Below are 18,307 nucleotides of genomic sequence, written 5' to 3' on the forward strand. Positions count from 1 at the left end.
TAGGATGAAGTAGCAGAAGTTGTAACAGACAGAGTCTTCAAAAATGTATTTAAATCCTACTCCAAGGTAAAAGCATTCATATCAAGCACATTCCCTTCAATTAAATGTTTACTAAAGTAAGAATATTCACATATGCATAAAATATTAAATACTGTATATTTAAATTTGCATAAAATGGAAATACCCAACATTTGTCCCTATAGATGACTAAATTATTAAATGCGTCACTTACTCTTTTCGACAGAGAATCACTAAAGCAAAAACCATATCAGAGGTGAAAATATCACAATAGTTTGTTTTAATTTCAGCTAAGAATTAATGAGTTATCAAAAATCTAACTAATTGTTTAGTACAAACAGACAATATACTGGACTCACCCCTGTCTCCGACTTTGCCTGCTCCGGTCCTCCTTGTCTCCGATCCTTCCTCGGGATGGGGAGCGTGTCCTTGCCCCCCTGGGACTGCTGGAGCTCCGCAGGGTACCAGTATGCTTATAGCCCTGAAAGAGACAGAGAGGGGAAGACTTTTATATGTTTTAATATGTCATTACTTGTATTACTTTCATCTGCCCTAGTGGAGATATTCAAATGTACATGGACTGCAGCTACATAGAAAAACACCCTTATTACAGCATGTAGTATTTCTGTTATAGCCACATAATGGACTTACAGTACTTACAGTACTGTCCTAAAGTCTGCTGACTGTGCTTTTACAATGACAACACAAACGCTCATCAAACATGACAAAAATAATCAAAGGCATGTACAAATGGCTCATAAATTCTGTAGCTTCAATACATGATGCATATTTATGGGCTAACGCTCAACATGATCACTTCACCTACCATAAATAAGACGATAAACAGAGCCTGTGACTTCCTGATTTATTTTCTGCCACATTGTGCATAACAACAACAAGGATCTGGCTTCTAAAATAATGCAAGAGATAAGGTGCCTCCACTTTTGCAATGTAAATATTGATTTTCTGACATTATTTCTCCAAAGTGCCAGCTTTACAGAAGATGATGATGAATGATGAAACTACACTTTGCTTTTCTTTTTACTGGAACAATCCAACTGCTCGTATTGGATCCACAACCCAAAAGATCCATACCACAAGGCTCGAACCCAATTACCTGGGGAAGCAAATAATCCACATACTGTAGAGCATGGTTTCATGGCATGAACTCAATCTGTCGATGACGACTGTGTGATCAGCTGAAAGCTTCAGATCACTGACCAACTGGACTTGTTTGGTTATTGCTCTTTCTACTGTTCAGAGCTTTGATTTTAAACCTCATCTCTTACATACACAAACCTACACACACTTACACACCTGCACAGAGACAATGTTGGTCCTTGAAGCATTGGGCACTGCCATCCAATCTGGCAAGTTCATGCTGCTGTCACTGTTGGCCCGCAGGAAGGGATGAGGGTGGGGTATTGTCAACGTCTGGGAGCTCTCCCGCCTCTGGGGGGCGTACTTTGGAGACTCCACAAAGGGAACTGGAAGTGAGTGGAGATTTGACTGTCACAGTTTATTTTTACACACATCCACTGAAACTTTTTCCAGCATGCAGCAATTTGCTTCTACAATAAATAGTATTCTGTTGTACTGTACTTTACTTTTTAATTGTTACCCAATTTTATTTGCTGATATTATATTAATTCCCTTATTAAGACCCCGTGTACCATTTTAGTTTAGAAAAGTCTCTTGGAACATTACAGATCTTTACAAATCCCTCAACAACCCACACAAGTCATCCTCCACTTACCCACATCTGTATCGCGGTGGTTTTTGATTATTTCTCCCAGCTCAAAATGGCCAGACATGACAGCCACCTGATAAAAACATGAACACACATTTTTTTTACATACACGAAAAAGGCACAAAATAGAAAAGTAGCAATTGTGTGTTATAGTAAGAACATAGCTGCTTGTGTTCTGCTACTAAAGCATGTTTCTGTATATTGCAGACTTGAACATTTTTGATTTGTGAGAGTGGCTTGTTTAGATTTGAATGTTACTTAATTTACTCAGGTTTACTTTTCTAACTTCCTTTTTCCAGCACAGTGTGTGTGATGATTCTCAGTCATCCAGGCTAAGTTAAAACAGCAAAGAGATCTACTGTTTTATAGAAAAAGAATAAAAAGCCATATGAGTACTCTCACGTGATATATTTTAGCATTCTTTCCACCACTGCACAAATCTTTTTGACCAAATCCTTTAGAAAAAAGGAAAAAACCTGTACACACTCCAGCACATTTTAATGGATTCTCGACGATGTCATGTGTCTTGTTTTCTCTCTTTTTACACACCCAATAGACTCAGCTGGCTTTTTCTGCACTGACAGAGCTAATGTATCCAGATTAAGGGGTCACACACTATCCAGCCACCTGGGACCTCTGTGTGCATCCCAGCAAAATAATGGTTTAAAGCGAAATTAGGCCCTGGCACTTTCTGCTGCGTTAAGTTAATAAGACACAAAACCATACAGCCACCAATAAACATAATTACCCAGCCATGCGCTCAGCTATTACCTGAAAGGGCGTCTGCCCACTGTTATTCTTTGTATCTTTATTTGCTCCCCGGTAGAGCAGAATTCGTGCACAGCTTTCCTGCACAAACAAGGGTGATTAATGAACATTCACTGTAAAATATCAATTATGCTTGAACAAATTATATTTTTAGGTCTCATGTATGCATTGACTTTAGAAGCAAGTGACTATGTGTACATTCCGTTGTGTTATAGATTGTACAGATTTCAGAAGGCAGTAACTGAACTGTATTTTTTTTAAAAAGAACATTTACCTTGTTATATAAAGCACAAATGTGCAAGGCAGTGTTTCCAGATGCATTCTGGGAGGAGGAATCCGCCCCATAGAAGAGGAGGTGTTCCAGATGCTGCGAGTTACCATTCTGACAGGCCTGAGGATCAACGGATCATGTGGAAGAAATGGAAAGAAACAGAGCAGGCAGGAGCATGTGGACAAGCAAAGCATTTAGCAACAAAGGAAACCAGATGTGTGAAAGAGGAACAGAGGAAGGATTTATGAGGTTATTTAATAAAGAGGGTGGAGGAAGGACAAACGAAAATGAAGAAGAGACAGTGACACAGTCAGAAGAACAAGATGACACAACCCAGGTGAGATCTAATCAAATGGTCACATTTAAATCATACACTGAATTATATATACCATACACAAATTTACTGCAAATTTTCATGCTTTTTATAAGACATTTATGTTTTTATCTAAAACCTATGGAAACAAATTTCAGCCACATTATCATTACAAAAGATTATTTGAACATAGGCGCCCTTTTTTATACCTCTGAAGTTGTGGTATCAGCATGATAAAAAATCCACAGCAACTTGATAGGAAAAATAAAACCTCCTGTGGAGACAGTTTTTACTTCTACTTCATCCATTATTTTCTTTGATGTAGTATAATATCAATTACATGAGTAGCCTATAGCTAACTGGGCTTTGCTGATTGTACCAGTACTACAGTATAAAACCCTCATAAACTTACTTTAGAGTCTTAAGGCATTTAAAACCTTTCTGACTACCCATTTAAAAAAAAAATAATCTGTGTTCATTACAGTGAAGACAGTGTTTGTTGGAGTTTTAAAGATTGAACTATACAAAATGTTTAGATATTCAGTAGTGTATTGGGTAGTAAATACCAACAAACAAACAAAAAAAACAAAGTCTCAAGATTAACTTTAACATTATGAGTCAAATTCCACTCAACCCAGACAGAGACAGTATAAGATGGAGGCCATGAAAGGCTAGAAGAGCTGAAGAGACAGATGCTGATTAAGCTTGGGTGTTCACACTGAGATGGGAAGGCTGATACCTTTATCTTCTCTCCCGGCCCCGTCTGTCCACTTCACTGCTGGAGTATAAGGCCACAGAAGGAGGATGGATGGGATGAACCGTGAAAGGTGTACGAGATAAAGGATGAGAAGTGCAGTGATTCATGGCATGAATGGTTTTTGAGACAGATATGGACGCTGTACATATGAATGACAATGAAAAGCACAGTACACTGGTCCAGAGGTGGAAAATAATGAAGTACCAGTAATTCCTTACTGTACATAAGTACAGTTTTCATGTATCTGTACTTTACTTAACTAGATTTAAGTATGGCTACTCTACTCTCTACCCTGCTACATCTTAACTTTATTTTTAATCATTATTTAACATATTAGGCTCCAAATAACTTATGGAGATTCCAGGCCCTCTATCCCCCTTGAAGGTGTAGTGTTATTTATTATTGGTGATTGCGACCAAATGCAGGCAAAGACAAGCATGTTTCTTTGACTTGTACATACTCACTTTTCCTGAATTCAAAATGTCATTGTGTCACTTCTACATTTACCAGAGTTTTGCCAAATTTTTTTGGTGTATTTTGTACCTATACTTATGTATACTTTTTAAGTACTTCACCCACCAATGAACTGGTCCATTATAAAAAGGTTGTTTGCACATGTATGTAAGTACAAACAAAAATAACTAAAACCCAGACAAACCAAAAGTAGGACTTTTTTCTGGTTTTGTCATATCACAGCCCCCACATAAACACAAACTAGGCCACTGACTCCATTAGATTGAATGATTTTGCCCCAAGCATTCAGTAACATAACTTTTTACTATTCATTTAGTTTGGCATTACTTTAGAAACAGCATATGGGAAATTACAAGAGAAACAAATATGTAAGGAAGTTACATTAATATCAACTGAATTATTATTATCAACTGTAATATTCTTAAACATAATATCTTAAATATTTTTAAACCCCCAAACCAATAAAAAAAACAAAAACATTCCCTTTAGGTCCTAAGTGACTTGTATTATTTACACACATACCTGATGTGTCTCGTCCCAACCGTTCTCATCCCTGATGCCCAGTTTGGCACGGTGGTAAAGCAGTGTTTCGCAGCAGGACGTGTCGCCTCCTGTCAGCACAGTGTGGTAGAGTGGCGTCAGCCCTCGCCGGTCCTTATAGTCTGGAGATGCACCCAGAGACAGGAGAACCTGCAGGACAAAGCAGCAGAAATGTTCAAAATTGTGTCCCGACCACTGTCAAAAACCAGCAGTGCTGAAAAAGGCAATCGATGATAATTATGCTGACTTAAAATTTTTAGACGTGTAAAAAGAACTGTGACAAAGAAGCAGAAAAGAAAAATATCTTAGGGAGATCCAAACATTCTAGAAATAGTCATGGAGTTTTAAATCAGAATAGGTGCATAGAGGTCATGCAGCATCTCAGGCAAGAGTGAATCATTTTTTTATTCAAACAGATTCTGCTCTATATTTTTATGCAGAAAGCAGCTGTTTCCTTTCCTTTCTTTTGTGGAAAACATGGGCTCTGACAAGGTAACACATGCTATTATTTCCCCTAGAATGAGTTCCCTCATTACAAGTACTTGTATTCTAGATGGTCTGGAAGCCAATAAACTGGACTGCTTAAAATGTAAATGTGTTGCATGTCTTTACAACCTTAATATCTTTTCTACTCTATTATTAAACAGAATAATGCGTTTTTGTTCATGTGAATTGTGTGTGAGGGTGGGTGTGGATTGCTGAGTGAGAGGCTCTGTATATAGTCTTCACCTTATTTACTTATACAGTACCACAGCACAAAAGAGAATAATACTGTTTCAATTTCAGTGCAAATATCCCTGTTGTAGATATGCACCCAATGTAGTTGTTTTTTTTTTTCACGTTATAGCATGACAATGAAAACTCATTACTTGTTATGGTTAGATAACAGATTTTAAAAAGGAACAACACGTGAATGTTTACTAGCAGAGCTGTATGGCGGTGGCCTCGAACAGCCTTGTGTAGCGGTGTGAGTCCATCTTTGGCACGGAAGTCAATATGAGCCCCTCCCTCCACCAGGACCCGGATGGCTTCACCTCCACCCGGCTCACACTGCACCGCAAGGGACAGAGGAGTCTCTGAAGGACATACAAAGATTCAGATAGAAAGTTGGATTGCTCTTTAGCAGGGAGTCAAATTATTGCAGGACACAATTTGGGTGTTTGCTCCTAATCCGAAGATTAAATCACATCAACTGGATTTCTTTCTTTCAGAAGTCCAGTTGACTTGTTTCAATCTTTGGATGACTGAGAAATTGGAGAACAGCAGTTTCTTCCTTGCAGATGAGTAATATTAGCATCAGAAATGAATGCTTCTTCACTTTTCCTCTTGTCAGTGCAATAAAACAATTTTGTACTCTAAAAAAACTATTTCAATATCCTTGTTTACTGTGTTGTCGCATTGTTTAATTTCCCAGACTTAGTTTGATGTGTTTTTTTGTTTTGTTTTGTTTTTTTACGGTGTGTTTAAACTTTGATAAATTTTGCATGTTGAACAGAGCAAACTACAAGCTTTGGTGCAGCTTGCTTTGTAAAAGATGCAAAATAATGTGCTCATCACCAAAACACGCTGTGTGCTTCCTTAAGATCTAACAAAAATGCTTAAATGTGCAAAGCTGAATTTAAATTAACAATAAATTTCAAATAATATTATTGATATTTACAAGCTGCAGTAGCAGTATTCTTCTTCACTGAATTATAAGCACATTGTTGTACTTCTTTGTCCAATACTGCCTCCAGCTGTCAATCACTGGAATAAGAAACTCACTCCTAAAGCTGTGACCATAAAATCTTTGGAACCAGGTTTTATTTTTAGTTTCAGCTAAACTTAATATTATTATAAAAGGTATGATAATGAACTGTAGTTTTATATTTTCTGAGCTCCTATGATGTACACTAATCTTAACTTGTAAATAGGTGCCAAATAACTGTGGTGTAGTAAAAATTACGAAATTCTCTTCAAAATACAGTGGAGTGAAAGAAAAAACGTGCATGTAAAGAAAATAACAAGAGTCCTGTACTGTAATAAATGTATTACTGTAATTACATTCCAACACTGGAACACTCCTGTTTGCTCTTTCCTGCTACTAGTGACTTCTTTTTTAAAAATAAAACTTTGTTGGACTTTTGGATGAATACAAAATCAAGATGCTCACATCAGGGACATTAATAACATGCACGTGTTCACCATCTTACCTTATTGTTACAGTTCTTTTTTTGAAGCTTGTTAGATTAATCTCCATGTTACAATTTTTGTTTAAATAATTGGAATTTGAAAATACATAACTAAAACAAGCCAAAATAATCTCCGTAAAATAAACTGAAGAAATTGCCTTCATCATGTAGCAGCATCAGTACTCCAACTAATTCTGTTTTACTTAGCCAGCCACTGATACTTTGCCAATTAGGATGACACATCAACTAAAGCAAAAAAAAAATTCTCATAAAACATTTCTAAATGAAAGCAATGCTCTGTCACAACACTCTTAACCTCACTTAACACACATTAACTTTTTGTTACGTCCAATGGTACATGCACAGAAATAGAAGAATAAAAACATTTAAAGTTCTTCCAGTAAGAACAGGTGACAAGACAGATTTTAGCAAGGAGAAAAATGATTAAGGGCTTTTATTTTTGAACAGCTACTGCAGGTACATATCTTTCGGGGGAATGGTAACTTCCCCTGAAGTTTCTACGTCATCGTAACTATGGAAATGCCCATTTGGCAGCTTTTTTGAATGAGATGGAGGTGAGCGTTTTATTTCAAGTCATGTGGATGGTTGAGATTTCCTGTAGATGTCAGTTGAACATAAAGGGCTTATTATTAATTTTGTTTTACTGTCGTCCTCGACACCTCAGGTTTAAGTTGATAACATTCACAAGTACAGAAATCAGGGTGTAACATCATCAACTAAAGTGCAGTGTTGGAATAAACATTAGAAAGCTACATTTTCTCAACTGTAAATCTGAGGTAGCCTACTTGTAATTTACCTACCTACCTGTACAAAAAATAAACCTTTAGGTCACTCATCAATCAGTAATTGTCATTTTTGTATAAGGGCATTTTTATATAATATTTTTTACATAAGTTTTAATTTTTAAATCCAGCTTCTCAAAAGTTGTGCTCTGACTTCCCATTATCATATTATCTCTCTACTTCTAGCTGAAAAATGCCTCCAGATGACATAGAGGAACCTTCATTTCAGATTATCTTATATTGTTGCTCACACCATGGAGTTTGTGATCATGGTTTCTGCTTTCCAGAGCTCCTCCAGGTTATATCATCTGAACCCATAATGATGAAAACTCCTCTGGGTGATGTCATCTGGAGGAGTGTTTCAGCTAGAAGCAGAAAAATATTTAATATAGGGAAGTCAGATGCAAGTTTAAAAGCTTTATTTTACATTTACACCCTAAACTAAAGCCACAGAAAGCAAATTGGTGAAGTTGCCCTTTAATGTAGGTTGTTCAGCTGGGATCTCTGTTGCCACCCGGTGTTCTGCAGTGGAAATGTGTTTCACACCAAAGATGGCAGTCTGTGTTTTGTGTTTTGACACTTGCTCCCAGAGCAGCTGGAGTGGCACAGAGCAGCACACCCAAACTGTAAATGAGCCGTCTGCTGTGCTCCCTAAGCACTAACAGGATCTGAGAAAAGCCACCAAATTGTGAATAGCACTGGCTCAGATCCTTGACACAGTGTTATGCCAACATACTGTGGTACTTGGGGCGTTTGCTGTTTGCAGAGAGTTTAAAGGTCGAGTTGATACAGCAGAGCCACACATCACATAGCTGCTGGCCACCTGTGTGCTACCGTCACTTGGGGATGTTAAATCTCCAATACGCATTTAAACTGTTTGTACAGTGTGTTGCTACAGTATGACTGTCTATGAGAGGTCAGCACATGAGATTACAACATAGATATAAAGTATTACAAGCAATGAAGTGACAGACAGACAAAGGAAGTAGATACAAATATGGGTGCGTAGATGAATGTGTGGAGAGTTCGCTGTCACGGAAGGGTGATTGAGATAAGCTGAGAGAAGTGCAAGTATCATTTCCTAATTTTCTGTTTACTTCCTAGATAATACTGTGTAGATCTTTATTGTAGAACCTCCTCTCTCATGTTCAGTATGTTCAAAATGCCGATGCAATTCTTTCAACTAAAGAAATCCACTGAAATCCTTTCACTCTTCTTCTAATGCACCTTCATTATCTTTTATGATCGATTTCACGTTTTCGATCTACTTGTAAGGTTTTGGGGTTTTTTGCAAAGGTATCTTAACTCCCAACAAACACCAGATCTTGAGAGTGAATTTTTGCCCACATGGCCACTGTTCTTTGCTTTAAAAAAGCCCAAAAAGTTTAGGTTTGAATGCTTTACAGATTACTTTTAATATTATATATTTATCTGTTTATTTATTTATGCCAGAGTTGTAATTTATTTTGTCATTTATGGGGTGATTGTCTTATAAAATTATTATGTATAGATGACAGACAGACAACTCATTTAATAAAGTGAGCGGAGCTAAGGTAAATTTTAAATGATGACACGGAGCTTTCATTCAATTATGGTCTCATTCCTTACCGCCAGTGTCTGCATCCTGGTAGTTGGGATCCAGGCCCTTGTCTAAAAACTTGCCCATCTTGTCTACAGCACTTGTTTGGATATAATCCATGAATTTCTTCAGGCTGGCCTATGTGTGGAGAGAGAAGTGCTGTTACATACAACTCAAGAACCAAAAGGAATGTAAAATACACATCACGATTGTGTTGCGTAGACAGTGCAGGTCAGAGAACTGTAATAACGGTGGGATTTGTTAAAGTATATCACAGGATATTACTCAAAGCTTATATACACAAATGAACATGCACAAGTGTACAAGCTACACAGATGTGCATAGCATACAGTACTGATTGTACCAGTACCTTTATACACTGTAAATGCAACATGCATCTCACACTCATTAGAAATTCACCCTTCTGACAAATAAGTCGTAGCCTATACCTTTGTGTGCAGTTTGGCCAGTTGCTTCTCATCCAGATTGGTCTGTTTGTACACCCTGGTCTTGTAACGAAACTAAACCCAGAAGAAGAAGAAAAAGCAAATGAAAAGTTAATCTTAACACAGAGGGATTATGTCCTCAATTCTCATAGCTTTTGGCCTAGATTTGAGCCCACATACTTATTGTACAGCTTTAATTGTTTTCTATAAGAACCTCCTGTTATAAAAGAAATGTGAAAGAAATGGTTTGACTTTACTACATCAGTTTGAAGGCAGTTTACAGTCTCCACTGAAGCAAGGAGGAGTTTTGAAAACAAACAAAAATTAGATTTATATAAATATGACTTAAAATGCAGTTATCTTTAGTTCTGTTGGATCTGAATGCAAAAATGCACAATTTGGCAGTAAACTCTCCTAATTTTATAACACATGCCTGAGGTTTTTCTCAGCAAGGTAAGTGGTTGATTATTTACACGGCATATCCTGTAAAAAGCTCACGTAAACAACAAAATTCAACTATTGGAACATCTTGAAAATACACTTACATCTGAAACTTTTAAGGGGGAAGCCATCATAAACAAGCCTGTCTGGACTGAAGCAATAGTTAATAACTGTGACATTTGCCCACATCACTTACCTACAATAAGACACCGTGTCTTACAACTGTCTCAATTAAAGACTGGAAAAGTACCTCCAAATATGGTACCCCTTTCTCAAAGGACTGTGGGTACTCTCTGAGTAACCTCTCCTCCTCCAGGAACTTGGCATCATGGCCATCTGTGGCAGGCTGGAACAGACCGTAGTTCAATACGTCCCGCAATGATTCGGTCAGGGAGCACAGCACCTGCTGCTTGGCTTTCCACACTGTGGCCTCTGGGTTAAACCGCAAACATTTCTGCAGGAGATAAAGATGCAGACATGGCTCAGCTTTTGGTTCATGAATCAGAAATTTAAAAAGGGGAGGTGGGTTATAGAGTACTTATTGACAGACTGGAAAACACTAAACATCAGGAACTTTTCCTTTCTTCTCTTCCTAAATCTTATCATGTCATGACTTCAATTTAGTCTACACTAAGAAAATATTGTAAGAAGCATCCTCTCATTATCTTAACTATTTATCCCGTTCAGGGTCAATGGGGGCTGGAGTCCATCCCAACTGTCATTGGGCCAGAGGCAGGGTACAGACAAGACAAGCATCCACAATGACATTTACAACAATTAACCTAACATGGATGTCTTTGGACTGTAGGAAGAAATTGTACTGGCCATAGGAAACACACGCAAGCACAGGGAGAACATGTAAACTCCAAACAGAAAGGCCACAGCAGGCAGATAAATTCGAGTCAGGGACCCTCTAGCTGTGAGGGAGCAGCACTAACCACTCCACAACTGTGCTGCCCAGTCAGAAGCATATTGCTTTAGAAGAAGGAAATAATTTTGTTAATAGACTTTTTAAATAGAGCACTGCCTGAGGACCTCAAGCTGCAAACTGCCACATATGTGGTGAAATTGTCTGTAATGTGCATGGGGTTGAAGGGGCTTGTGGGGGGCGAGGCAGGCCATCTGTGATCTTACTTGAATATTTCCACTGTTTCAAAAGGAAATGTTTCTCTTTTTATTCCATTTATTTTTACAGTTTTAGATCATTTTTGTGTGTTTTAACCTGTATATGAAAGGATTATAAAACCCAACATTTTAGCTTTTGACCCTTTACACAAAACCCGTGCCTTGTTTTTTATATTTCTGTTGTTAGTTCAGCCACCCACTGATTTCCTCTCTAAACTTCTCAGGTGGTTTCATTTAATTATAGTTCAAAGAGGAAAACATATCTAACGTAACGTTTTCCCTTTCTGCTTTTCCCCTTCTTTATTAATCAGCTTATGACCCCTAGAATGGAAAATAATGGAGTAATCCACCCCACAACTGAGTACTTTAAAGGAGCTCCAAGTCAAGCAACAACAGCAATTTACTCCATTAGTGTTTCAGTTTTAACAATATTATGCCATTAATGGTCAGAAGCCACTGTGAAATTACTTAAATATCATTTTGAATGCAGACCTTTGTACTTTTACATTGTTCTTTGTATTTATACATGGATTAACTATTAAATTGTGGTTTATTTTAAATAACTAGTATACCCAGGAAATGATAAAGCTAAAACAAATGACCTAACCTTTCTTCTCAGAGAAGTCTGGGGGAAAGATTACACATTACAGATAACATTTTTTTGTAATTCCTGTCAATCACAAGCATTTATCTTGATAATGTTTTATGGAATTTATCTCAAATGATCACTATCACTGCTAAAGGATGTCAGGAATCCTGTAGCAGGGGATCTAACTGGGCTGACTGCAGCACAGTGTGGCTGTTTGTTCTCTGATACAGCAGGGGGAGACAACGTCAGTGTAAATGTGGGTGCTTCTAGCAGGCAGGGTATGAATGGCACTCTACTTTGGTGCAGCTGTAAGTATCTACGGTGGGTCTTAAATGGTCAAATGCATAAGAGCTCAGAGGCTCAGTCAGCAAAATAGAATGTAACTCACTACACAAATGGCTGGCAGAAGGGTTTTGGCACTGTTTTCTCTCTCCTCTTCTACCTTTGCTCACTGTGAAGTTGTGTTGTTATCTGACCTTGAGGGAGCAGCAGGATGACAGGACCATGCAGAGTACAGCTAGCTGCAGGGATCCCTGCCTCATGCTGCACAACTGCACAGGCTCTTTTCTCTAGTGAATAGTCTTCTAACCCAGAACATTCACTCAGTCATTGTTACTCATCTTAATCTCCTCACACACACACACATAATTCTGTGTGTGTGTGTGAGAATCCCTAAAAGAAAGCAATAAAACCCTGCTTCACAGGGGTTTTGTGCAGAGGAGTAACATAACATCTTCTCCCTCTATTTTATTCAGTGTCTCAGTTCGCACACAGCCAACCCGGTCACCATGGCAACCGGTTCATTAGTGGAGCAAGCCGCTTGTTGCCATAGAGACATCCCTGTGTTCCCTAGGAGATGGGGCACTGGGAGGGTGTGCATGTGTTTGTGTGCGATTGTGTGCAAACACCTTCACTTGGTTTTAATGTGTGTGTTCATGTTAATGTGTTCATGTGTGTGTGTGTGTGTGTGTGTGTGTGTGAGAGAGAGAGTGTGCGCGTGCATGTGCATGTGTGTCTTATAGCAGTATGGCAAAAGCGAGCAGAGTAAGAGAGAGGGGAATGTCTAAGATTTAAGATTTAGTATGAGAAAGATGAAGAGGTGTGTCTGTTTGTATTATATTAGATTTTACACACACACACACACGCATACACACACACAAGTCTTCGCACTGCACTGACAGTCCCATGAAAGGATGAAAGCAAACACTCTAAAATGAATCACAATCACAGCAGGAGAGGATGCAGGTTAAGAATTCGGTAATCATGCAGGAGGAATATTCCAACAATAATCCTAAGCAATTATCGAATTCTGATGATGAACAGAAAATTAAGGATATTCAAAAGTGTGTAATAACTCCTACCTAAATGGTTGAAGCTGGGAGATTTTACTGAGACAACCATGCGTTCTCTTACATTCATCTGTGTGTGTGTGTTGGTATTCTGGCTAATCACTGTTAATTGTCTAAATTGCACAAAACATTTACAGCAGCTAGAGGCAACAACTGTGGCACACACATTATTTTAGTGATGGAAGAACTGCTTGGAAACTTATAGTAATTATATGTACAAGTGCCACAGTGAAAAAATACTCCATTACAGTAAAAGTAAGCAAAAGCCCCTTTTTCTTAAGAAAAAAGTACAAACTTATTGTCAGCAAAATGTAACTTTCAAAAATGCTTATTCTGCTGAAAAAAGGGCCCTGCGTGTTATAATACAGTGTGTGACACTATTACATTGTTAATATTAAAGGATCCATGCATGAGCTGCATTTTACTGCTGTAGCAGGTCCAGGTGGAGCTCATTCCAACTGATTTATACATATGGTGTTTAGTCCACTGGTTCCTAAGCTAGAGGTTAGGTCTCCCAGAGGAAACGGCAAAATTCGGCTTCACTTTTGTCTCATCTCAACCTTTTGTAATATATTTCATGTCATATAATCTCATCAGGCCTCAAACAGTTATTTTAGTGATGCCATAAGCTGCAATTGTCCAGTGATAAAGCAGAATTTACACTTACACAACCAAAGCATTTACCTTTCTGTGCTACACTTTGCTACTGGAAATCACACTAACTAAATTATTTATCAGATAACGGACAGGTCGAGGAGTTACAGAAGATCATCCATCCATCCTGGACTCCTGAATTTAGTTGAAGAAAAACAGAAAAACACACAGGAAACCAGTGGAGAATAAATGTCCTTCTGTATAAGAAGGATAGAAATGTGGTTGTTTATGTTCCACTTTGCATGAACACACAGTAACAGTTTCCTGTGTGCAGGTGTGTCTCCAGTATATATATCTGTAGCCACTGATTTATGAGCATAAATTCAGTTTAGTTTTTGGGTGCCTCACTGGAGTATTAAAGACTGCGGGATCTGTCAGACGAAGTAGAAAACAAGACAAGGTATACTATTTAGATTCTGTATAAACATTGCATCATATTACATAATTTACCATCATACTTTTGTTTTACTGACCTTTTTAGCTTAAGTTGATGACAAACTACACATTTGGAAAAAAAAGTACATTCTCTAAAAGTACTATTCCTAAAAACTGGATAAGAGCTTATCTGCATTTGAGAAACCAGAATAATATGTTTTCATGGGTTCATACTGCTAAAGGGAGAAAGAATAAAGTACATGTACTCAAACACTGTACTTGGTATTTATAGATTAGTATTCTAACTGTACATTAGTTTATATGTCTAATTTACTAATTAGTTATAGCAGTTTCTTCAGACTATACAAACCATATGATCCTGCTGCTACCGTTCAGTGCAATTAACTACTTAACAAGTTTTAATTGAGCCTTTTAAGTCTTATTTTATTATCAAAATGGTAAAAGCATATGATATTTCATATTTCATGCTAATGTGGCAACCTGTCTCTCTTCTTAAATGTTTAAAGCTTTAAACAGCTTTTTTTTTAAGTTTTTTTTTAAACAAACTTTTAAAATAAAAGCGAGTTGAATACATATTCTTCCAGTACTTACAGTTTTATTGAAACAAGGTTTTTAAACATAATTGTTTATAGAAATGTTCTCATTAGATTTGATAACACCTCACATCACTATACTAGTTATATTTCTCCATTTTATCCAACCATAAAAAAGTGCAACTTTAATGTGCATTGGTAAACAGAAAGTATATAATATATACAACCCCATCCTATGAGTACCTTTTTCTTTTCTTTTTACTTGAATATATTTCAATAATAATAACAAAGAAATACTTCTATGTGTACATTGTGGCACTGCTGCTTTTACATAAGGGAGTTTTTCTATAGTAGTAGTACACATGTAAATGCAATCAATGTCACAGTTTGTACACAACTTTCATATGATTTTTAGTTTTACATTAAATTTCTAACGCTGTTTTAAGCCCTTCTGTTTCTCTTGTGGTTTTATCATTATGCAGACCAAATTCTGTCTTGCCTCCAAAAGCTGTGATCACACTTTCCCACTTAGATACGCCCACTCATTTTGTCCATGCTGCTCTTTATCTTCCCCTGCCTTTCTCTATCTTATTCTCCGTCCCCCTTCCTGCTCTCTCTCCATCTCTCTGTAACAGCTCTTTCACTTATGCAGACATAAGAGTCGCTCCTCTCTCTGTGTCTCTAGCTCTCTCTATCTGTCCCTCTGGCCTTTTTCTGCAGGGCATGTGCAGGGGGACTAGAAAGCCTTAATGAGATCTATGGGGAAATACCCCCCCACGAACACTCACATACACCTCTTCTCTTCGTATCTCTCTCTAAACCACTTCAGCCATCCCTTTCGCTCAACAACAGTTCTTCAGAAGAGCAAAAATATTTTACTGTTATGCATTCCTGTCATCACCTCTGTTTCTGTCACATTCTCTGTCTCTCTCTCTCACTCTACCATGCTGCTCTTCCTCTTCTCCTCCGCCCAGACTTCCCACTCTATTATCTCTGTTCCTTCTGTTCACCTTTGGCACTCACCCTTTCATTAACATACAACCTTTACTCTGCTGTAGAGAGGCGTAGTGGAGTGTCTCAGTCTTGTAGTCTGAGTAGTTCACATATCGTTACTAGGAGCTGGAATATAAGTGTGTGTGTCCCTGCCTGTCTCTGTATTTCAGTGTGTAAGTGTTTGTGAGGTCAAACACTGCCTGAGGGGCTGAAGCTTATACTTCAGAGTTAGCAAGAATTCAGCTCAAGTCAAACAGCGAAGGAAAAAACTCATTTGTTTCATGCTGTTTAATGCGCTCGGCAGGCAAATGGCAACTTGTCTGCATGTGCATGAGTGTGACAATCTAATAAACCTGCGAACAAAACCGCCTTAACCCCATGCTGTGACAGGATCATATCAACAACTTGTGAAACACAGATCTGACTGTCACTGTGCATACAAGTGAGTTAATGGACCCGTGTCTTTTTTTTCCCATCAGCCATCAGTGTTAGAGGAAGGTTCAGTGCACAGCATTAAGGACCAGATACACTGTAAACTTAGTAATAGGGGAAAGAGGTATTCAGATTTGATCACAAACTGCATACCAACGTCAAATACTGTGCAAGTAAAAGTTTTGCATTTAAAATTTAAAAAGTTGGAGCAAAATGTGTAAAAAGAGATCAAGTGCAGATCATGCAGAATGGATCCTCAACACATGCTATATTCTCATAGTGTATGCTGTATTCTGTATAATGTAACAGAATATTTCAAATGATGCATTAACATGTAAGCAGTATTATGATTTTAGTATCTTACATGTTGCTGGGTGGTTTAGTGCTTTGCAAAGTAGTAGTCAATTAAATTTAGATATCAAATAAATGTGTGGAGTGAGAAGTACATTTCTCTCAGATAACTTCTTACTGTAAGTAGAATTAGGATGTAGCCTACAACAATAATTCTTAAGTATAAATTCTGAATACAACTTGAAAAAATGTTCCACCACAGTGTGTTTAATTACTTGCTGATTTGCATCTCAAAAGATGTGTAGACAGTAAAAACTAAGTTACAGTTGATTGACACGAGATTCGGAAGGGTATATTTCAGAAAACTTTCACTGTAATTAGACATCATATTAATCAACTTTAGCTCCATTTCTAGACATGGGCCAATGTAAAAAATTACCCAAACTGTGCTTACTGGGTACATCCCGGTTATATAATAGGTGCACCAAATGTTCTTCGGTATTCCAGAAGTGCCTTAACCTTCAGCACAATAAAATAGATCAGCTGTTACAATGTAAAATAACTTTCTACTTTTCATGTGTCTGTCTCCATTAGGAGCAGGTGGAATCTATTCAGCTTTATTTCCCTGGCCTATAACTAACACACCGATTCTTCTTTCTATTTGTAACAATGTTTGAAACCACCTCTTTATTAATGCAGTAAACCGATAGTAAACACAAATCTTGTACTCGCTCTCAGAACACATAGAGTGCAGCCTTTACTGAGAGAGACTAAAGAGAGATCTCCCTAGTTTTTGTTGTTGCCATGATTGGAGAGCTTTTAAGCAGCAAGGGTAAGAGGCTGCACAATGTATCAAAAGTGAAATATACAAATATCAAAAATATCAACAATAAACAGGAGCTAACGAATGCAGACACCTGTGAATCCATCTCTTAAACATGCACACAATTACAGACACTTAATGGCGTGAAGAACACAGGCTTGGATTTGAAACACATTGTAATCCAGAATAACTGGCAGTCTTTACAGTAACACTTTAATCTGACTTCTAGATGCTATCAACTTTATTTGTGCACAAATTAAAAACATTAAATTACTCATGTCTTCATTCAGCAGCTCCCTGCTTGTTTTTTTTTTCAACAAGAATTCCTGCCTTAAACATATCTTTAAAGCAGGTCTTACAAAAATGAATGTAGATGTATGATATGTTATTACGAACATTAGCTGTTACATTATTATAAGAGCTCCATGTTTTTCAAATATTGAAAATATAGTCATATACAAACTCTAATCACCACCGACCCATTAGCTCTGCCTCAGGTATAAATGCAGCCGATGTCCAGTTCTCCCACTAGAAACATAACATAAATGGACAAATCAAAGTCAATTGGTCTACATGCACTCATAACAAGGCTGCATGAAATTAATTATTTCTGAGAGACAAATAGATACAACATTATAGAGCTATATCTGTGCCAAAATGTGTGTTTTTTGTATCCTCTACATTAGGGCAATGTGAATGTGCCTCTTGCGTCACTCTACATTCTCCTCCCTCAATTCATAATGTTTCAATTTGCGTGTTACAGTCACTCCCTTGTCTCATTATTGCACAAT

The 18,307-nt window shown here is 37.6% G+C and overlaps 1 protein-coding gene across 5 annotated transcripts in view; it reads right to left on the bottom strand.

The window, feature by feature from the left end:
* The window catches only part of shank1 (SH3 and multiple ankyrin repeat domains 1), a 68,535-nt gene that overhangs the window by 26,239 nt on the left and 23,989 nt on the right, over nucleotides 1–18,307 (bottom strand). For 4 of the 5 annotated variants that reach the window (XM_067476445.1, XM_067476447.1, XM_067476446.1 and 1 more), the window contains exons 3-12: nucleotides 10,582–10,785; nucleotides 9,894–9,965; nucleotides 9,474–9,582; nucleotides 5,813–5,967; nucleotides 4,874–5,041; nucleotides 2,811–2,927; nucleotides 2,540–2,617; nucleotides 1,775–1,841; nucleotides 1,336–1,505; nucleotides 378–499 (exon numbers count right to left, since the gene is read on the bottom strand). In XM_067476445.1, the coding sequence (XP_067332546.1) occupies nucleotides 378–499; nucleotides 1,336–1,505; nucleotides 1,775–1,841; nucleotides 2,540–2,617; nucleotides 2,811–2,927; nucleotides 4,874–5,041; nucleotides 5,813–5,967; nucleotides 9,474–9,582; nucleotides 9,894–9,965; nucleotides 10,582–10,785 (1,262 nt within the window). Of the gene's footprint in view, nucleotides 1–377; nucleotides 500–1,335; nucleotides 1,506–1,774; nucleotides 1,842–2,539; nucleotides 2,618–2,810; nucleotides 2,928–4,873; nucleotides 5,042–5,812; nucleotides 5,968–9,473; nucleotides 9,583–9,893; nucleotides 9,966–10,581; nucleotides 10,786–18,307 lie in introns of those variants that run through there. The other variant, XM_067476449.1, reaches the window with a different exon arrangement.

Source organism: Channa argus, chromosome 15, assembly GCF_033026475.1.
Source record: "Channa argus isolate prfri chromosome 15, Channa argus male v1.0, whole genome shotgun sequence".
Taxonomy (NCBI): Eukaryota; Metazoa; Chordata; class Actinopteri; order Anabantiformes; family Channidae; genus Channa; species Channa argus.